The sequence below is a fragment of the Varanus komodoensis genome, unplaced genomic scaffold (assembly GCF_004798865.1).
Source record: "Varanus komodoensis strain SLA01 unplaced genomic scaffold, ASM479886v1 scaffold64, whole genome shotgun sequence".
NCBI classification, from domain to species: domain Eukaryota; kingdom Metazoa; phylum Chordata; class Lepidosauria; order Squamata; family Varanidae; genus Varanus; species Varanus komodoensis.
This window is the reverse complement of record NW_025336273.1, coordinates 603,340-625,171: the sequence shown is the minus strand read 5'-3', so window position 1 is coordinate 625,171 and position 21,832 is coordinate 603,340. Positions and strand designations below refer to the sequence as shown.

The following is a 21,832-nucleotide window of genomic DNA, read 5'->3' as shown; positions in this document are numbered from 1 at the left end:
GATAAGCCATACACCAAACCATGATCCTTACTGGGGTTTTTGGAGATCAAGCTTGAGATGGTGAAATAGGAATCGGTCCAGACAACAGGACAGACCAGCAACGACACAAAAGCGCCATGGCTTGTCTGAACCCAGCCAGAGTCCATTCTCTGTGGTTCGAAGAACAGCAGGGGACCAGGCCAGGGCGAAGGGGTGTCCCACCACCTGAGGGCTCCATGCAGAGCCCAGAAGCAAAAGGCCAAGGAAATTCCAGCTGTCCAGCTGCTTCCTTTTGCAAATTCCCAAAGCAAAACACATGCAAGCAATTAGGAGGGGTGGGAGACCCTTGCAGGTAACCGGAGGGAGGGGGTGGCAGCGGTCCCAAGCCCCGTGTTGGGAAGCCCAGGAACATCATGGAAAATTGCCCCAACCCTGCGGTCGCTCAGCCCAAGCCAAGGGCTCCGGTCTCAAAGGGATCGAGCCATTCGTGTTTCCAAAATGGAACTCGGTTCTTGTGCTGGAAAAGGCTCCACACCCCCGCCTTGAGGGGTCGCATCAGGAACCTACGCGGCAGGAATCGGGGTGCAGCAGCTCTGGGCCTGCCAAGCCTCAAATCCCTCCCTCGAGCTGGCACCCCAGAGCTTGCTTTTGCTCACATCTCTTTGATCGGCCCGTTTATGCAGCAACCTGCCAAGGGATTCGTGGCTCAGAGACGGGACGAGTGCTATGTGGCAACCCATTTCATTAGCGATGCCTGCTGCCCGACCCACAACAGGCGCCGGGTGTGGAGACGCGCCCTCAGTCCATGGGACGCCATGCAGGAAATGTGATGGCACATTTCCTCTTGCGGCAGCTGATGGGAAAGGGGCATGGATGCTTCCGCTATGGAAAATCGGGATACAGCCATTTTTGGCCACCAGGGGGAAGAGATGAGAGCTCTGCCATGGACCAGTGAGAAGAGGACTTTATTATCCGAACGAGAAAAATGAAGAGACGACACTGAAGTTAAAAGCTCATGATTGCTACAGAAGCCAAATCTCTCAGACCTTCTGCGCCGAACAAGGACGATTTATCTGAAGCTGGAAGCTACTGAAATAATGAACTTTTCACTAACCCCAGAAGAGGCCCGCTGAAATCAGTGGGACTGAATTATGACGGAATTCCACTGATTTCAATGGTCTGCTGAAAGTTATGAACACAGTACGGATTCCACCCCACCTTTATCATCTTTCTACTCATTACCTGCACCTTCATCATTCCCCATCAGTAATTTACAATAGCAAAAATAGATTTTTTAAAACTTTTAAGCTAGCAGCAGCCAATACGCAAGTCCAGCCAGTGCAATCAAATCGAATAAAGTGAATAAAATGCAGTAGTAAACAGTAAGGTTTTGCATAAAAACAAAAAGGCCTCTTTTAAGCTTCTGCCCTACCATTTAAAAATGCAACTATAATAGAAGTCTCCCAGCATTAATCAACCTGATGGTCCTGCGATTCAGGAAGAGGCAAATTTAAATCAGAAACCGAGCTCTGCGACAGCAGAAGAGTAAGCTCTTCAACCCTGGGGCTGGCCGGGGCCAGCTCACGTGGAAAGAAGGCTCCGTCATAGCTATCTGTTCCCGGCCACTAAGCTGCACCTTCAGGCCGAGAAATGGCAAGAATGGGGTCATGAGCAATCCGGGATGGGACCGATCCCTCCCTCTTTCTGCCCCCCACTGCTGCATCCCCTCCAGATGCCCCCCCTTCAGAGGACATGGCCGATCTCAGCACCGGTATGGCGAGCAGTGATTTTCACCCGACTCCAGTGGGCGTTTGGCAGCGTCTCCTTGGCAATGGGCTGCAGCTTGGCCAGGTGGCCAGGACACAACGCTCGACTCGACGGTTCTGCAGCAGAGGCGCTTCAAGAGATTCTCTGGCGGACCGGAGCCATCGCAATGAGTCGGAGGGCCGAGTCGGCCAGGTGCGGCAGGGGTAATATTCTTGTCTTCTGCTCCCACAGGGCTCTTTCCTTCCTCTACAGCTGCCTCTTTTCGCACAGTCAGTTTCACGCCGGCACCTCGCTTCCCCTCTTCTCCAGCAGCCAAGGAAAGCTGTGTGTCCTGCATCGACCGGGAGCCTCACGCAGGAGACAAACATACTGCACGGTTTCCCCCACCCCACAAAAAAAAAGGCATTTTAAAAGGTTTCAATTAAAAAAAAAAAGTGAAGTCTAAAATGCTTCCATTTCCACAGGGCAACTGGTTACTTGCAGGAGTGGCTGGATGCAAGAGGAGGAGAAAATTACAGGTGTTTCCAGTACTTGCTCAGTCTTGGGACTCCAGCAACGACCTCCGACTCGATTCCACAGTGGTCCTGCCCACGAAGGATTCTGAAGAAGCCTAGAAGCAACAGGGAGAACAGCTTGGCAACATTTCCCCAGACCTGAGAGTTCCTGTTGGCCAACAGCTTCAGTCTAACTGCTCATCTTCTCCGGGGAAAGGGTGGACTTTAAGCATTCATTCATTCATTCATTCATTCATTCATTCATTCATTCATTTATTATTAAAACATTTTTATGCCACCCCATTCGCCGAAGCCTCGGGGTGGCTTACAAACAAGTAGGTTAGAAGTAGGTTGGAATTATGGCCAAACCTGTCTGTTTTTGGCTGGATCCTACAACAGCACAGCAAACCTTTTACTAAAGAATGCAGCCCCTTACATGAAATCTAGCTTCCCACTGCTCCCTTTTTAAAGTTTCTAGTCCTTCTGTTACATTGTTAGGAGTTTGCAAGGGTGATCTGAGCTTTCTTCCCCAACAGAAAGGCAAACATTATGCACATTTTAACAAGGTTTGCATAACTTACATGAGTGCCCCCCATTTCAGGTTGTTGTGGGACATGGTTTGGAAAGCGGGTGTGCAGTGGGGAGGGGTGGTGGGAGAATTTCATTCTTTTCTGGCATAGTGGTGATTACAAGTTCTAGTTTGCAGTTAGCGCTGAAGCTCACTGGATGAATTTGGGCCAGATATTGACTTCCGGCCATCCTGTTTCACAGCGTTGTTGAGAGGATAAAAGTAAAATCATCATCATCATCATCATCATCATACAGAAAGTTGGAAACTGGTTAGATACGTTCTAGAGAGGAGGAAGGCTAAAGCCGATGTGGGGTAGTGGTTAAGAGCATGGGACTGGGACTCAGAGGATCCGGGTTCGAGTCCCCGTTCAGCCATGGGGCCAACTGGGTGACACTGGGCTAGTCACAAACTCTCAGCCCAGCCTACCTCACAGGGTTTTTGTTGTGCGGAGAAGATTGAGAGCAGCAGCAGGAAACCAATGTAAGCCATTTTCTTTAAAAAAGATAAAAGGCAGGATAGAAATCCAATAAATAAGCGAACAGGTGTTTTTCCTTTTGTTTCTTGGAAGACACCTCCTGCAGGATTCCTATGCCTGAAATGCAGGCAGACGGCTTCCGACAGATGTAGCAGCGGCTTTAACAAGCCAGTGCCGGACGGATCTGGCACGCTTACCGTTTTCACCCCAGTCTGTGTTCCAGGAATTGGCCACCAGCCAGTAAGGTGTGCCAGCATCGACGCCCCAGCCGAGGATTCGGATCGCGTGGCCCCCGACGGACTCCCCAGAGACGTGTTGATAGACACCTGCAAGGGACGGGCAGAGGAGGAGGACATAGCGGAGAGAGAATTCCTGCACCCGCAAAGGCGGGCTGGACGGCTCTCCTACAGGGGTCCCCACACAGTGTGTTCAGGGGGGCACGAGAGGTCCATTCAGACGTATCAGCGGTAAATCGTGGATTAATCAACCAACGGTTTGCCAGGGTGCTGCAGCCATTTTGAATATGCAGGATAAAGCTAACAATGAACAGTAGGTCAATCATTGCTTAACCCATAATTAATTACAGTTTGGGGGCTCAGATGTCAAACAGCAATCCATGATTAGACTTGACTATTAAAGTGGCCTCAGTGCTGAACCGTGGAATAATTAACCCACAATTTGCTGGCACGATGTGTAAACCAGCTCTGGGAAGCTATACCAAGCATTTTAGGCTTACGCTTCTCTTTCTGTGTGTGAAAGGAAGAATTTGTTGGACATTGTTATAAAGAGGGATGCCTACCTGATTTGTACATGAGGAAGTCAGAATAAACGATAAAAGCTGCCTCAACTGGTCCGTTCTTGTAGATCTCGGCCATTATCTCTTTCTCACTGGGAGGGACACTGTAGGAAGTCACTCCTGGACAGAAGGAGAGAGATTATGAAGTTGGAAAGCATGCAAGCCGTTTCCTTCAAAATCTGCAGTGTTTCCAACTGGCAGGCTTGGGGGAGAACTTTTATCTGCCTCAACACGCAAAGGGCGACGCTAAGAAATTTTGTTTACCCGTGATCATCATCACGAACACCCTTTTAAAAAATTAAGATGAATCCACCCTAAGAAGCTCAGTCTGCCTTCCGCAGCGATTCTTGTTTCATCCAAGTTCCTGTATCCACTTATAAGGCAGGATGCAAGTCTCGCAAGATGAAGTTTAAACCCTTTTATCCAATCGAAGCTTACAAGCCTTCTCTGGCTTTATTACCGTAGTGTTTGTCATCCTGGTACGAAGGCGAGTAGCCGGCTTCACATTTCTTGATGCAATCAGGGGTATCCCCGCCTTCGCCGGTGCACGGGGGCCGTGTCCCGTTGGTGTGGTGCTCGCAGGGAGGAATGGAATACGGCCGACAGCCTGCCGGGCGGAAATCAGGCCATAAAGTCACTGTCCCCCCATTCACCCTTCCTCTTTGGCTACTCTGCCCAGTTCCTGGTTTCTTCCCCTTTCTGCAACAGTGTTGCCCACCACCTCTGAGGTGCCTTGGGGCCACCACCAAGAAGGCGCCTGTCTTGCACGCCTACTTGCCGCGCTTCAAAATGGCTGCTTCTCTCGGTCGACCAGTGGCAGGAAGAGTCACACTTCTGTGCCACAGAACATCTGGAGCTGGGCCACTCCAGCCGGGCAGATGTTCTGGTCTTCGACTCGCATCAGCCCTAACCAGTATAGCCACTGGTGAAGCATCGTGGGGGTCACAAGCCAAAAACCTCTGGAGGCCACCGGCTGCCTAAGGCCGTGTTTACAGACTTGCACTGGCCCAAGAGAAGCCTGCTAATGCCACACCCATGCGCTCCAGGCCAGCTGCGCGCACTTCCAACAGCACCCATGCCTCTCTCCCCGTACCTCTGGGAATTTAGATTTACGTTCTACCTTATTTCCTCTTGGGAGAAACCCAAGGCAGCTCTCATAGTGCCATTTTATCCACAGAACAACCACCCTGTGAGGCAGGACAGGCCGAGAGGATGTGACTGGCCCAAAGTCACCCGGTTGGCCCCGTGGCCAAGTGGGGATGAGAGCCCACGTCACCCGAGTCCCAGTCCTGCACTCTAACCTCTACATTACATTGCTTTAAGAACAATCTTGGAAAATGTCAGGGCAACCTTCCTTCTCTTCCCCGCCATCTTTGCTCTTTCCCTCTCTGTTCCAAGTTCTCCACTCCTGTTTCTTCCTCCCTCCTCCACCCGCCCCAGCAGCCATCACCTGACCAGACACTTCCTCCCCAGGAGCCATTTTGTGCTGGCGCCCGCAGTCCTCACATGCCCACATTTATAAATTAATTTATTTATTCAAACTTATATTCCTCTATAACTAGTCTGAAGACTCTAAGCAGATTACATCTAAGTGGATTACAAGGGATCACATTAAAAAACCCATCAAATTTAAAAGCAACGTACTAAAAGAAGAATATGCAGCTGAGGAATAACAAATATCAGTAAGTTAAACTATATTAAGACTAAAAGCAGGATAAATAACACCATGATACAAAATCAATTGTTGAAATATCTGGAGAAGAGGGCTGTTTCCTCCTGGCGCCAAAAAGATTGCAAGGCCATTCCATAAATGGGGGCAGCCACTGAGAAGGCCCTGCATCTATTTGCCTTCCCCTTTACCTCCTTAAAGAACGGCTTGCTCAGAAGGGCCTCCCCGCCTGGTCTTAGGGACTGGCTAGGCATATAGGGGAGCAGCCAGGCCCTCAGGCATCCCGGTCCCAGGCCGTTATGTTTGCAGGGCCAAAACGGCCGCCCACCCAGGCCCAAGCGGGGAGCCGGCTCGCCGAACTGACAGAGCCCCGTTTGTCCTCAAAGCGAGAGCCATGAAAGCTGTTCCCGCCCCACCGCAAGGACTCACCCACGTGGGAATCGTAAAGCCCGCCAGACACCAGGCCCTTTTCGGTCCAGTACTTCCAGGCCCCTGACGGATAGCCGCCGTTACACCTGCGAGGAAGCGATGCGGGAAGCTCCTTACCTTTGTGGCTACGCTGGCGAAGGCGCAGGGGCTCCTGAACGCTCCTCACTCCCCGTGGGAGCCCTGATCTATCAGCCCCCGTCACACGCCTAGATGCGAGACCACGCTTCTGTGGAAGCGGCTGCCAGGTGCAGGTTGAGGTTCCTTCCCTCCGACCGGCCACAGTGGGGGCACGGGGAACCCCTTTCCCGGGCTGCTCCCACAGGGTTCAGCAGGGAGGGGCGAGGAGTCCATCTGGGGGTGGGAATCTGGGAATCTTTGCGGGGGCCTGGGGTCCAAGTTGCTGGAGAGGCTGTCAGCGATTACGGTGCACACACCTGGAGTGGAACCCTGGGCACTGCACAAGGTGTGCCCTTCTTTCTGCACCAGCTGGCGGTGCCCCCTCCACCCCTGCCTGCAGTGGGGGAGGCAGCGGGTCGCACAGGCCGGGGCCTGGGCGCATCTGGGGCCTGGGCCGAGCCCGAGAGGAAGCCCACGGACGCGCGACGGGGAGATGCCGAAGGGACTCTCCCCAGCCGTGGGGTGCAGCCCCGCCAACGGGGTAGGCAACTTACCCCATCCCGCATTCAAAGCCGCAGCACGAGAGCAGGTCTTCGGCAGAGATCTCCACGTTGACCTTGCCGTTGGTGTGGATGCAAACGCGATCCGAAATGGCCTCCACGGCGCCAAACGCCTGTAGGGGCGATTGCAAGTGCCGACGGTGACATGGGCAGCCGCCGAACTCAGCCCCACTCCAGCCCTGGCCTTGGCTTCCCTTCCCTCCCCCTTCAATTGCCACTGGAGCTGCTTGGTCTAAGCATTTCTAGGCCGCACTATGGGGGTGGTTGGAATGGTTAAAGTCTTTCTGCAAAGATTTGCCTTCATCTTTCTGCAAAGGTTTGCCTTCAGCACAATAGGAGTTTTAAAGCTCTTTCCTTGGCAGAAGGAAAAATATTGGGTAGCCTGGGGAATGCTGGGAATTGTAGGATTTTGTCCGCCTCGATATGCAGCCTTACAGACCTGGTTATTTGACATAGTTGGAGCATCCTGATGATCCCAAATAATTAAAGATATAAATTATATGTTCTCCAGGCAGATGACAACCAGGTAAAATAATCCCTAAAATACAGTTTTCAAACACTGTTGAAAATATAAAATTGAATAAAGAGATTTGAAAAAATAAACTACAACATAATGCAAAATGGCAAACGGCCCAGGAAGATCCAACACGGCTGCAAACAGCAGAGGAAAAAGTCTCTGCTGGTGGTACTGGGAGAAATAACTCACGCCTCTTGATCCTATCAAAGCAGCTTTAAAAGAAAGTCCTTTTGGCTCGATTCTGGTCGCTGGGCCCTCCCAGTGTCATTGCTCACCCAGCAAGAGCCGCAGGAACCTTGGTCCCGGATCTCGTTGATGGTTGGACAGTTCGGCCACTGTTTGCGGGAGTCGAAGTTCTCGGGCAATTCCAAGCCGTCAGCAAACCCAAACCTGGTTGTTTTGTGGTGGGGAGGAAGGGGAAAGAGAGAGAGAACACAACTTTCAGGTCATGCGTGCTCCCGCTTCTTCCGGAATCGCAGACACAAATAAGGCAACACATGGTCAAATTGTGCTTTCAAGAGGCCCCTCCAGCATGCCCCATCCGCCTGAAGAATCAGCCAAGGAAAGACTTGGTTTGCAGAGCAGCCTTCCCCACCTGATGTCCCCTGGATGTGTTGGGATTACAAATCCCGTTATCCTTCGTCCACGCAGCACCAAGGAAAGCTGGCTTTGAGCAGTCCTGCTTTCTGAAGCAAGGCCAAAGGATTGAAGAAAGAGGGACGCCAATTCTGCCCCCAACCCCCAATCTACTTCTAGCAGGCTGTTTCTCAGAAAATGTCTAGTACTGAGAGCATTTCCTTCACTGAGGCTTTGAAAAAACAGCATATACACCTGGACTCCCCATTTCCCTTCTTCGGGGCCACCCTGTGCCACATGGACGGAGAGAACTGACATGGCCAGGAAGTGAGATTTTGGGCTGAGATGGGATCCAAACCCAGTTCTTCCTTGCTCAACACCCTTTGCAGATGAACTGGGCCTTCCTTTTCATAATTAAAGGTGGAATTCTACCACTGTTGACATTTAAGAGAATTCTTTACAGTACCCATCACTAATCAAACCTTTAATTGATCTTAGATCTGTCTCCTGCAAGGACTGAACACCTGTACAGTCACAAAGGTTGTGTTTTCCTAGAACTGAGCTACCTGAAGTTGTTGGAAAAGGTAGTATTAATTTCAGGGGTTGTTTAGCCCAGTAACCAGAGTCCCAATTAAGAGGTGGCCCCCTAAACAGAAACGGAGCATAGCTTCACAAGAAGTTGGTACCAACCTGGTTGAAGGAGCAAGTCGTTTGTGAGTTAGGCTGGTCTAAGAGTGAGTGGCTGCCCAAAGTCACAGTGAGCTTCCTGACCGAGCAGGGACTAAAACCCAGATTCCCCACGTCCCCAGTTCAATCCTCGAACCACCATACCAATATTTCTCACCCCACTGAGTCTAAATTGCTTCATCGGCAAGTTGCTCATATCTTTTTATCTCCGCCTGTTTCATCCTCGCCTTCCAAGGTTACACAATAAGCCCCTGTGACCAAGCAGGAATTTGAACCCGGGGTCTCCACTCCTAGTCAGGTGCTCTAAACACCCTCCAGACCAGGGGTCTCAAACTCGCGGCCCGCGGGCCCATTGCCGGGACGGGTGGGGCACGGGGTTGGGGCCCTGCGGCCTTCAAAGCGCCAGCGGCGCCCGGGCCGGCCGTGGGAGGAGAAGCCCACCACCACTGCGGTGGTGGGATACTCGATGCGGCCCAGCCTCACCCAGCCTCTACTTCCAGCGGCCCCCGGGTCAGTTGAGTCTGAGACCCCTGCTCCAGATCTTTCCAGTCATCACGTGATTTGTGTAAGCTGCTAATTCTAGCGAGCTGAACATCATCGTTTACCTTTGATACCACTCAGTAGTAGAAACTCTCCGCGTGGTTTACAACAGAGCAACTTAACAACCATAACCTGCTCTGCAAACGTACAGCTCAGAACGGGCGACATTTTAAGCCGCCTCAAGCTACAAGCTTTCTCCCATCGATATATGGTAACATTTCTCCTCATTACAACACTAGTTCTCATTAAAGTATTATAAGGAAGTTGAGCTAGAAGAACACCAGGTCAGATTTTATTTTGCTGAATATGTGTACAGTCACAAAGGTCGTGTTTTCCGAGAACTGAGCTACCGGAAGTTGCTGGAAAGGGTCCCTTAATTTGTTTTTTGTACCAGCTGTCCTCAGCACGTTACTGCCAGGGTAGTTTCTGCAGGCACCTGCCAGGTAGGGGCTCAAAGTCACAACTGCAACTGTCACAGGTCATTCCCAGACAAGCTACAGAATTTTAAATGCTTGGTTGTCTGAAGAAACAAGACACCTCAGCATGTCTAGCCCAAGAAAAGTCCATGAATCAGATATTCTCCATGTTGCTCAGTAATTATTATTATTATTATTATTATTATTATTATTATTATTATTAACATTTCTATGCCGCCCCTTGCCGAAGCCTCGGGGCGGCTTACAACACAATAAGATACAATACAATATAACAATAGAAAATTAAAATTAATAATATAAAATAAATAAAAAAATAAACGATATAAAAGAAGTTATAAAAGAAAAGTTATAAAAGAAAAGAAAAGAAAAGAAAAGAAAAGAAAAGAAAAGAAAAGAAAAGAAGTCGTCCTGGCCAGATGAATAAGTGAATATTGTTAACAATTAAAATGACGTTTAAATAAAAAGGTCTTCGCCTGGCACCGAAAAACATAACGACAGCGCCAGGCGGACCTCTCTGGGGAGCACATTCCATAGACTGGGCGCCACCGCAGAAAAAGCCCTCCTCCGAGTACCTACCCTCCTAATTTCTTTCACGGGACTGGTGGGGTTCTGTCCACACGGTAACACCCATTCAGGACTTCACTATGGGTTGATAATGGATGGTTGTTGAACTGTGGGTTATCGTGTTGTCTGAATTCAGCCACACTAACAAGCCGTGGCTTGTTAAGCATGAACAGTGCATGGAGAGAACCCACCGTTTGGTATGAACTGCGGATTTGCTCACCATGGTTGCTAATCTCAGCTGGGTTCAGACAACCCAAAAACCCATGTTCGACAACAACCCACACTTAGCCTTTGAGTGTGAGTTAGAGTTGTTTGAGCTCAGTCGTGTACTGAAATATTTCGCCAGGGGTCTTTCCCAGCCCTGCTGGAGATACTGGGACTAAAATGGGCAACCTCTGCAAGCAAATGGGCCACCTCTCCAGCCCCAAACTAAGGTTCCCTCCCTCTCTGCAGCTCACACAGACAGCACAATTAGGAGCAAGAAAAGTAAACACCTCACCTTTCCGGCAGCTTAAGGCCGTGCAAGAAGGTCCCACACAATTTTTTCACATAACTGTATTCCACATTCTGGAAGTTGTGTCCGGCCTTTTAAGGGGAAAAAAGGAAAACACAGCAATTTCAAAAGCCTGCAAGCCAAGGACACCTTCGTAACTTTACGTTTTAGCCGCATCTTTCCTCCAAGGAGAACAAGGCAGCGTGGCAAGTACCAGAGAGGTGTGAGGAATCTGGTTTGGGATTAGGAATCCTTGGATTTCTCCAGCTCAGCTCCGTGGACTCTGGCCCACCTCCTCTTTCCCGAAATTCGCCCCACACCAAGCAGGTGCATGGGTGTCTGGCAGAAAGCAAGTTCGAGTCACATTCAGCTTCTGCACGTGCAACTCACCAGCTTCGCACACACTGTGCAAATAATTACATACTTTGCACATTTTGTGCAAAAAACATGCAATTTTTTGCACAAAGAAGCCGCTGGTGTTTCTGAGAGTCCTCGGACTGGATCTCAGCTTGACTCAGTTCCTGGCCAGGGCTGAGCATGGGGAAAGCAGTCTGGAGAATACAAGAGCTGGACTCCGGGCTCAACTTTAAAATCCAAGCATGCGCGAAACTCCTCCTCGCCATTTCATCCTCACAACAACCCTGTGAGGTAGGTTAGGCTGCGAGTCCATGACTGGTCCCAAGTCACACGGTGAACTTTCTGGTATCGTAGGGAATAAAACCCCATAGTGGCCAACCAGCTGTTCCCCCCAAAACCACAAGCGGGATCAGAAAGCAACCTGCCACCCATGTCCCCCAGCAACAGGTATACATAGGCACACCGCTTCCAAACTGCACCTGGCATCACGCTATTAAGACTTATCACCCATGAATGTATCTCTTTTAATGCCGTCCAAATCAGTGGCCACTGCCATGTTTTGTGGAAGCGAATCCCACTGTTTCACTGTGTAAATGTACGAACCTAAATGCGGATCAGACCCAGGTCTCCCTCCACCTGGTCCACTCCAGTTGTGTTGAAACGGCAGCAGCCAGTTCCCAGGCAGCACGAAAGCGGTGCCCGGCAGATCCCCTGCACAATCGTTCCATGGCAGCGAAGACCGTGGCTGCCGCGGTCCCAACACTCTTGCAGAGCTCCAGGTTGAGGCAGAGGGCAAGCAGAAGCAGGCTAAAGAGACCCTTCCTGCATGGCAGTCGGGCTCCGAAGGAGACACTGCATTTCCTGAGTGTCACGCAAAACTGTAAGCACAAAAGTTTTGCTCCAAAACTCTCTTTTAACAGGTCCTGTAGGTTTTACTGAAGTTGTTTTTAATGCTTTTAAATTGCTTTACGCATCGCACATGGAAATTTTATGCTGCGTTGTATTGTCGGAATTTGTGCTTTGCTACTTGAGGAGTCGCTGTGAACGGCCTCGAGAAGTTCAACTACCGGACAGTGAAGAAAGGAAATAAATACTTGAAAAGCTGGCATGCCTCTCTTAAGAGCTGCAAGGGGTTAAGCTCAACTAGGCTGACTATTTGGGGCGTTTGGCCTCCATCACTCAAATGTGGCCCTTAAGAACTCCCCAAAAGATAATTTGTCCCCTCCCTTGACAGTAACCCCTCAAACCTCTAGAGATTGAGGCCAAAATGAACACAATGATAACCACACAACGGACAGGTGCAAGATCGAGTTTCCTTGGCCAAGATGAGAAATGTACCAAGTAAAACACAAACTCTGCTCCATGTTGGGGACCATCATGTCCATCCAAGTGACAGTTCCGTGAGAGCAGAGGGGCTTCAGTGGCCGCAGGGATGGACGGACTCCGCGCTTCTACCACCTGGGGGCCACCCCACCCCTCCCCTCCCCTCCCCACAGCCACTGTTGATTTACCTGCCAAGTAGTGTTGAGCTTATTGATGTAGTTCACCAAATCATGGGAAAGGGGTGGGAAGTTGGGAACGGTCCGGGCACTTGAGAGAGCCACCAGGAGGAAGAGAGTTGCTACAGAACGCCACATTTTGAAGACTCGGCCTTGAGAGGTTACCTGGAAAAGGGAAAAAAACTCATTGTGAATTTGCACAGCTGGAATAATTTACCAAATATGTGAAAAACAAGTAAGTCCTTCAAGCTGGCTCTTCCTCAGTCTTTGACAAGCCTGAGCAAGTGAGCTCCTTCCAATTAATTTGAGGGCTTTTCAACTTGTTCTTTGGCCAAAACAAGCTTAGAATTGATCAGTCAATACTGAACTCCCATCTGTTGACTGTCACTCTAAAACCACCACCACCAAAAGAAATAGAGCGGGGGGGGGGGATACAAGGGGTCTTTCGACAGGGCTGGCTCTGTTTCCCACCCTTTTCAGCTGCCCTCTCTAAATAAATACAATAAATGCAAAGTTTTTATATGCCGTCACAATACTAAAAATCTCTGGACAGCTTACAAAAACCAAAAACAACAAAGAACCACATACAACAACCAACACACAACATGCGCTACAGGATGAAGTTATCTTTTGCTTGCTGCTGTTATTTTAGAGCGCTAGGACTCCCAGCAAGAGTTCTGGGTTCCTAACCATGTGCAGAGAAGTATACCAGACCGACTGAAAAATAACGCAGGCTAGGAGACGAGTCCCTGCACTGCCCTTTTTCTTGCATTACATGCACCACATTTTCGATCTTAGCAGATTAGAATAAAATGCAATAAATGGAATGCAAGGTATTTGGGGTGAGCCCATGTCTCAGCAAGGCAGGCAGTTGGAAGTACCAAAAATAGGGAGGCAGCTGGCTTGGAGAGGAGCAGAACCGAAAAGTGGTTCAGTTCGTGGTCCAGCCCCAAGAAACTGAGGTTAGCTAGGATGGGAACCAGAAGGCCCTCGTTTCTCTATAGGGTCAAGCTGAAAAGCTGGAGCAGAATGCAGCAGGTCATGGCACCTGCTGGCAGGGGGGGGGGGGCTCCCCGGGCAAAATTATCGGGGGCATCAGCGTTCCTGAAAGCCAGTGCGGTGGTTTGAGTGTCAGGCTGGGCACCTAGGAGACGGCCAGCCACTCACTCTCAGCCTGGCCTACCTCTCAGGGTTGTTGTGAGCGCAAGATGGCGCTGCCTTGGGTTCCTCACAAGAAGGCAGGATGCAGAAGGGTTATCCCACTTCAGACTTAAACAAGAAAAGAAACCAAGAGCAATCCTCCATTTCATGATCCTACTGGTTGCTTTAAAGTCAGACAGTACAGGGAAATGCAGCTCAAGTCTGGGCTTAGTGTGCCAGAAAGTGAGTTTCACCATAATTGTGACTCCAGGCTGTTAAGGTCGCACTATTAAGCTATCGAGATTTATTTTATGGTCCCACTAATCCACAAAGAAGGTGTGCCAGCACGCAAAAGCAACACTGGCTCCCTTTCAATGAGAATGCGCAGGCCAGTTTACATAGTATGACAGTTTTTACCCACAAGAAAATAATTCATGCAGCTAGTCCTCAACAAGGCAGTTCGCTGGTAGCAGGCACAAGGTCCTCTGAGCTGCAGGGACCTTTAGTAAAACTTGAGGAAGGGGGTGCCTGATGCTACTCTGTCCCCCAAACCAGACATCAGGCCTGGAGAACATAAACTATAGGCCTGTCACCTTGCACCAGGGTAAAATGCAACTCAAGATGTGCACAAAACGGGGTGTTAAAGAGCTGAGTGAATTAAATGTATTGTAAGCAAGTTGTGAGCGCAGAAAAATTAAGGTCTTTTAATCAAGCAACCGGTTCTTTCAGAGGTCCGATGGTTACGGGACAGTCACCACCTTTTATGGGGCTGGTCTCGCAGGGCTGGAAATATTCTGCAAAGCACCAAGGGCCAAGCCCAACTCCCTGGGAATCCAACTTTCTTTTTCCTTTAAGATTGCAAGTTTCTAGGTCTTAGGGCAGAAAGAGTCATTTGGAAGTATGAAAGCAATGCTTCCTGAGATCTCAAAGCCTGAGAGGGAACAGAATTAAGATCTCAGCCCACTGGGTTAGCCCCTGGGAACCTGCTAGCTCTGACAAGCAACAACACAGTAACATGGTGCGTTGCATTAATAGGAATAGGAACAAGCAAAAATGAAACTACACCAGTTCAAGGTGATTTACACATCCAAGTCAGCTACTCTCGTTACAGAGCTTGAATTACTGGGGGTGGAATTTGTCCTTCTGTAAGTGGACGGATCCGCACGTGACTGGCCCTTAGCTGTCCTACAAGGCACTTGAAAGGCTAATGCACTTTCATACACTGACCACAAACTTCCTGTGATACAACTCAGCTTATGGCTGAATAAATTGCAACTTCTGGTTCACACTGCCGTGCTTCACTCCAAGCCTCGAGTCAAGTCTTTACTTTCAAGTCCAAGTGGAGCCTAAAGTCATTGCAAGAGATTTGAGTCTCAAAAGCCAACTTTAACAGGGAAAAAGGAGGGTGTGGAGTTGTAACCCCCCCCCATGTTCCCATCTGCACTTCTCTCAGTAATGCCTTGAACTCCTTTACTTCAACCATGATTTATTTCAACCAAGCTGTGCTGTGATTTGAATTTATCAAGACTGCAATTCAGAAAAATGATTGCAGCCCCCTCCACCCTTTCCTGCCGCCCCCCCCCCAAAACTCCCCCACCTCTGCTGTGTTCCTGCCCACCTTCCAACCTGGTGCAGATGCCCCCCTCCGAGGTCACCCCAAGATCACTGGGGGAGCAGCCGGCAAGTCCTGGAGTGACTCGGTTGTGAAAGGAGTAGAAACCTCGCATCGAGTGCCTCGCTGCCGCTCCCAAGTTGCTAATGTGACTTGAGTCTCCAGCACTGCTTCACACCGTTTTTTTCCGCACTCGGCTTGCCGCAACCACGACTTCTCGGAGGAACCAGAGTCCGCAGAACAGCTTGTCCCACCCGATGGCATAATCTACCCACATCCAAGGGTGCTGGATCTCATGACTAAAACTACAGGCTCCAGTTGTGCCGGTCAACCCTTGGAGTGGGGGAACTGCATGAACAGCTACGGGAATTTTTCAGTGTTGCTATTTGCAAAGACATCTTGACCCGCATTATCGTATTGTCATCCGAAGGCCTTGCATCCTGTGTGGCTCCCCACCCCGAAGCTGATTTCTAGGTCTCAGACCTTTGCCAGGGCTCTGCCAAGTCCTTAAGGTCAGCTCAAAAGTGGGTCTCATCCACCATCTTCTCCACCAGCTGCCCCCCCCAAAAAAAAGTGGACAGGAAAACCAAAGTTCCCTCTCTACCTGGTATGCAAGCTACCCAACTGGCCGCTGACCCCCCACCCCACAGTGGGGGGCAGGTTGCAACTTGCCCAGGGCAGCAAGAAGGCACTTGCCCCAGCAGGTGGCAAGATCTCCCAGCCTGTCTGCAGAGCTGTAGCTTGAGCAAACCCTGGATTCGAATCCCAGCCAAGCCAGACCCAAACCGCAGGGACGAGCACTGTGCAAGCCAGAGCATCTGCCCACCAACAGAGATACTGTCAGCTGCCCAGGAACCCATGACAAACGACAGCACGCTGCCACTTTTCATTTTATCCGCACAACAACCCTGCAGGGTAACTGGCTCAAAATCACTCCGCGAGCCTCATGGCTGAGCAGGGACCAGAATCCCATTCTCCTGAGCCCAATGCTCTAACCACGCTGGCGCTCGATGATGCAGACTGAGAAATGCTGGAGACGGCCTTGCTTCCAAACGGAAGGTGATTTGGTGACCTAAGAAATGTGGGGCTTCGAGGCTGCTTCAAGCCTTCCCTAGTCAACTGCCCTCCACATGTTTCGGATCCCAAGGCCCATCAGCCCCAGCTGGCATGGCCAGAGATTATGGGAATCAAAGCACAAAACAGAGGGTATCAGGTTGCAGAAAGGAGTTCAGGCATTTTAATACCCTTCAGCTGAAAACAATGTTTATACTGTAAATGCAAGCTCAACTTACAGTGGAGTTGTTCTCTCTAAGGTTAAACGTACTTCAGCATGTATAGGTTTAGATGTGGCCTAAACATCATTTAAAATGACAAGGGGTTAATCGCCACCCTTTCAACACACTTGCTAGCTGCCTGAGGGCAACTTTGAAAGAGCAGGGAAAGAGCAGAGGCTTCAGAAATGCAGAAAATAAAGCTTTCTCGAGAATCACAGTGCTGGAGGTAAGGAAGTTATTCCCAGCATACGCAACAGTCAGGAATGCTGGGCACTGCAGATCAACCCGGGGAAGGGAGTTGCAAGGGGTTGTCGTAAGAAGAAATAAGTTGGCAGAGATGAGAAAAGCTGCATCTCGCCAGTTGCTAGCGAAAGGTACAGATGCAACAGCCAGCGGCAGGCAAAAAAATCAGACTCCAGATGTGTGGGCTTCAAGTACCAGCATTTCCGGTTATTGGCTTCTGGGAACTGAAGCTCAAAATATTCTGTTCGCGTGCAGCAATGTTAGAACACACAAACACATCCAGAGAAACCTCGGTAAAATGGCAGGCTACCATTTCGACTGCCTAACTCTAAGGGGTGGGGGGAGAATCCCTTTTTTGGAGGAGGGGGTTTACAAATCACCAGCAAGGGTGTCGTGCAAGGAAATTCCCATCAAAACACACCCCAACTTAACCGCCACCGACTCGCATCCCGTTTCTCATCAACACACCACAGATCACAACCTTTGGAATGTACGGTTGTTTTGTATGCAGGGACTTTTAGGAGAGTGTTCTGTATGTTTAAAAAACAAACCAAGAGTGGCTGCTGACAAGGCTCTGGTTCCACAGAAAAATGCAGTAAGACTAACTGTGGACTATTTAAAGCAGCAGCTCCGCAAAATTGATGGGAGAGGAGAGGAGAGTCCTGAGAGGAACCACGAAGACTTCAAGGTAAAAGTGGAAAATCCTCAAAAGAAATCTCCCCCTCCCTACTGCAAAAAAAGCAAACTCGTGACTTTGCCACAGACAATAGGAACAAGGAAACTTTGCCCGGGGTTTGCAGTTATGGTTGATTTAATCCCCTTCAGCGAGTGGCACTGTGTGTTACTGGTCGGCCAACCATCTCTTGCACCTGAGCTGTGGGGCTGAAAGTGATTCAACGCCCTTTTTCAAAAAAGTAAAGACAATTCAGGGAATGATTTAGTGGGGAACCCTAGGGCAGATTTTGGGGTACACCCTACAGTTTCAGAATTGTCACCAGCACCCAGCATACATTAACAAATGTCTTGCAAAAAGGTCGCTTTTCACCAGGGGAATTAAGGACCGCTGAAAAAGACAGTCTGCTGAACTAGACAAGACAGGAAATGGGGTAGAGGAAAGCTTTTTTTTGGGGGGGGGTATGCTGTAGGGCTGTCGACTTTAGTTCTTTTTAAGTTTTCTGACTGAGCCATGATTCAAAGGAGCTGACCATCAAATTCTGCTGTTGCAGGTTGCTTTCCTACGTTTACTGTAAAGTCCGCCAGGCCGATTTCTCATCTTTCTCTCCGCCCACCAGCAGGGTTGTTTTCTCTACCCCACCTCTGCTCATTTCATGGAAATGACATCAGAGCTTTGTGGAAAGTATATCAGAATTTACTTATTCAGCAGAGCACATAAACTGTTTCTCTAGCGATTAAATTATCAGTCCAATTCAGAGCCCTGGAGGGGCGGTAACCATGCCCAAATTTTATTTATCTTATTTTAGAAAATTTCTATGCCGCCCCATTTGCCAAAGCCTCGGGGCAGCTCACAAATAAATTAAATTTACTATACATTAACAATATAAAAATGCAACTCCCTCCCCACAAGCACTTTTATTCTGCCCTCCGTAGTAGTCATCTATCTGCCAGAAACATTAAACACTGATGCCATCATCCCTTTAGCCAGTCTTTAGTGGACAGCATTCATGTGGACTAGTGTGCCTAGTCTGGTTTTAGGTAGACAAAACAGGAGGCACGCTAGGCAACTGAACCACTTCCACACGACTTGCCTCCGCAGACTTTTGAGGATCCAGTGGCAGGACAAGGTGCCAGACACAGAGGTCCTCTCCAGAGCAGGCCTGCCGTCAGTTCACACCCTGCTGATGAAAGCCCAGACGCGCTGGGCGGGCCATGTTGCAAGGATGCCGGACCACCGCATCCCCAGACAGCTCTTCTATGGTGCGCTGTCTCAAGGAAAGCGATCGCACGGGGACAAAAGAAGCGATACAAAGACACGCTGAGAGCCTCTCTCAAGTCCCTGGATATCGACACCGCCTCCTGGGAGACCCTGGCACAAGTCCGATTGACGTGGCGCACGCTGATCCACCAAGGCTGCCAAACTTCTGAAGCTAGAAGGACTACCATAGCACAAGAGAAGCGAGCGCTCCGTAAAGCCAGAGTTGCAAACGTTACAACAGTGGTGCCCACACACGTCTGCCTGATATGTGGCAGAACACCCCGTGCCCATATTAGCCTTATCAGCCACCTGCGGACACACCGCGGACAACTCACAACCCGCTAGATGTCAAGGTCCTCATCGAAAACGATGGACGAACATCATCAGTGGAAAGCACTCATGTGGACTAGTGTACCTAGTCTGCTTTTAGGTAGACAAAACAGGAGAGCAGCGGCAATGGGGAATCCACCGCTGCTCTCCTGCACCAACTAACAGTCCAAAGAGAGCTGGTTAAAGTACAATTTAAGAGTACCGATCGCTAGCTTCTGAACACTCCACGAGTTCCATGCTGGAATCTCTGACCTAAAGCTCATTCAGAGGCAGATTTGAACTTGCCACTGGAGGTCACCCCAACTGGACAACCTGTGAAATGCAGCAGGTAGCCAGATCCAACCCCTCTAAGCCACCGCCCCTGCCTATTGCTTTGGCTTGCTGGGCTTCCCTGTTCCAGGGAAGTCTACAGTTTGCTTTCCCCTGGTTTAGAGCCCAGTTGTGCAAGCTCTTGGACCTGCATTTGTTCTTCCTTCCTTCCTTACTTCCAAGTCTCAAGTCAACACTCCCCAACCAGGAACCTTGCAGCTAGTGCACTACAACTCCCATCAACTCCATCAGGGAGGTCCACAGATTGGGGGAAAGCTGTTCCAAGCCCCCGACAGGTATCAACTGCAAAACAAGCTATGATCAGATGCAGCTCTAGACATACCTGGAAGGAGACTGGCAGAACTTGCTGGTCACAAGCAACGCAAGGCCCATTTATTTCTATGGGTCTGCTCCCAGTATGGCACGATCCGGACCCAGATTTAAGGAGCTGGGTGCTTCGGAGCATACGGCAGACTGTATCTGAGCCGAGCTTGCAGTCCTTTCGAACAAAATGTGTGTGCCTCAGTTTCCTAAGCAGCATTTAACTGCCAGTGTGACACATTTGCTCGTGTTCCTTCCGGTCTTCGGTTCTGGCACGCACTTCTAACCAAACATGCCTTATGGGACCCTCTTCTTAAATTGCCTTTTTTGGGGGGGGGGGCACCATCAGAGCAAGTCAGGACCTACTTATGACACCTGACCTGTCAAGTTTAAGTCCTACAGTACAGAGAGGCCTGCTCCAGACTGGAACTCACTCGGGGGCTGGGCTACAACTCCCATAATCCCCAGCCCGCAGCCCTTTGGCCAGCCAGAGACGTTTTAAAGGGTGTGGCACGGTTCTGGGCAGAAAGCAGAAATCCTGATCCAGGTCCAGAAGGGCATCAGGCACGGCCTGCAGCTGAGCCGGTTGTTAATCCGGCTTAGTGCAGAAAACAGGGGCACGTGCAGACGAAACGGCAAGGCCCCCAGGACGGAGCGCGGTTCCGCTGGTTCGCAGGCCTTTCGAAAGCGCATCCGCGAGCTGTTTGTTTTCAATGGGAAAGGCCGGGGGCGAAGAAATTCCGGGCCACGGCCAGCCCGCTTGCCCTGCCGGCACCGAGGCGGGGCGCAAGCCGGGCCGAACCCGCACCCGGCGCAGCGCCCCGCGCGCGGGACGGAGGGCTGCGCCGAGTCCGCAAGGCGAGCCGCGCAACGCCGGCTCGGGGAGCTGCCCCGGGCGCAGGAAGGGCGGCTCCGGGGCGCAAGCTCTCCACGGCCGGCCCCCTCCCGGGCAGCAGGCGAGCGGGGCTCGCCCCCCGGCGCCGCCGATGGAAGCGCTGCCCCCCGACCCTCCTCGCTGCAGACGCCGCCAGCGGGGCCGGCGGGCGGACTACAGCTCCCAGCAGCCCCGGCCGCAGGCACCGCCCGGCCCCCAGGGGCGCGCGTCGAGGCGGCGGTGCACCCCCTTACCTGAGACGCGGAGCTGGCGGCGCGGCGCAGCCGGTTGCGCGGCCTCGCCTTATCTAGCCTTGCGCCGGCCGGCGCAGCTCCGCCCGCTGCTGACTCACCGGCCGCTCCTTCGGCGGCAGCGCCTGACCCGCGGCACGTGACTTTTCGCTCCTGCGCCCCCCCGCACCCTGCGCAACGTCATGTGACGCCTGGATCGGGCGGGGGGGGTCCTGCTCCGTGTCCGCTTTCTTCTTGCGCGCAAAGCGTTAATGCGCAGCGGAGCCTGTTGGCTTGCAAAGGCCTGCAAGCCAGAGGAATGCTCCCCGCACTCCTGCTCCCCCCCCCCAAAAAACCCCCTTTTAGGCTGGCCAGAGCCCGCACCGTGGCTTTTTCCATTTTGGGTGGTTTTATCCTTCGAGTCCCAGATCAAAGCCCGAGGCAGCGCGTGGCTGGGAAGCCTCCGAGGAGGCGTGCAAAGAATGCAGAAGCCGCCCCAGGCCCAAGAGGGGAGAGTGAAATTGTGAGATGGTTTGCATGTCTCCTCCGAAATCAACCCCATTGAACTCCATGGGTTTTACTCCCAGGTAAATATAGAGAAGGTGGCAGTCTTTGCGCCTCTTGTGCAGTGTGATCCTTGGGAGGGTGCAACTCTATGTGGTCAGTGGATCTTCCTTCGAGGCAGGTGTGCCTGGGGCATTTTAGGGAACGTGGCTAGTTCATGGCTTGTGAGGGCACAATTCTGGAAACAGGCCTTGTTGAGCCCTAAGTGGGCTTGACTTCTGCAAAAACATGCAGTAAATACGCATTTATTCTGTCCTGATGCTTATAAGCACACAACCTAATAGTTTTACACTTCGTCTTACCTGTGACAATCACTGAACTCTGGGACTTACTGCTGGGTGGACATACTGCATGGTTGCCTAGCACTTCCACACGTTCTGCTGAGCCATCAGACCCATCGAGTTCAATGGGGTTTAATATTAGAGCGCAATAGCTTTGGCCAGATCAGACCAAGCCTCTGCTCAGCCCATGGTGT

General features: G+C 50.9%; 1 protein-coding gene across 2 annotated transcripts; it reads right to left on the bottom strand.

Moving 5' to 3' along the window:
• Positions 1–925: 925 nt before the first annotated feature.
• On the bottom strand, positions 926–20,921 carry CTSB (cathepsin B). Of its 2 annotated transcripts, none has more exons than XM_044450280.1 (10): positions 20,818–20,921; positions 12,540–12,692; positions 10,678–10,763; positions 7,650–7,764; positions 6,852–6,970; positions 6,181–6,266; positions 4,543–4,689; positions 4,086–4,202; positions 3,484–3,612; positions 926–2,356 (listed from the first exon to the last, which is right to left on the bottom strand). In XM_044450280.1, the coding sequence occupies exons 2-10, from the start codon at positions 12,663–12,665 to the stop codon at positions 2,259–2,261; spliced, it is 1,023 nt and encodes a 340-aa protein (XP_044306215.1). In that variant the 5' UTR covers positions 12,666–12,692; positions 20,818–20,921; the 3' UTR covers positions 926–2,258. The 2 variants fall into 2 exon arrangements, with proteins under 2 accessions (XP_044306215.1, XP_044306214.1); XM_044450279.1 differs by lacking the exon at positions 20,818–20,921 and adding an exon at positions 19,712–19,847.
• Positions 20,922–21,832: the final 911 nt, after the last annotated feature.

Bases quoted from the DNA above. Each gene is read 5' to 3' on its own strand.
- CTSB (XM_044450279.1), bottom strand. From the start codon at position 19,834: ATGCTCCGAAGCACCCAGCTCCTTAAATCTGGGTCCGGATCGTGCCAT. The intron at 6,971-7,649 runs GTGAGCAATGAC...TCGCCCCTACAG, and splicing joins GTTCCTGCGGCTCTTGCTGG to GCGTTTGGCGCCGTGGAGGC. The intron at 4,203-4,542 runs GTAATAAAGCCA...CCTTCTGTCCAG, and splicing joins CCAGGATGACAAACACTACG to GAGTGACTTCCTACAGTGTC.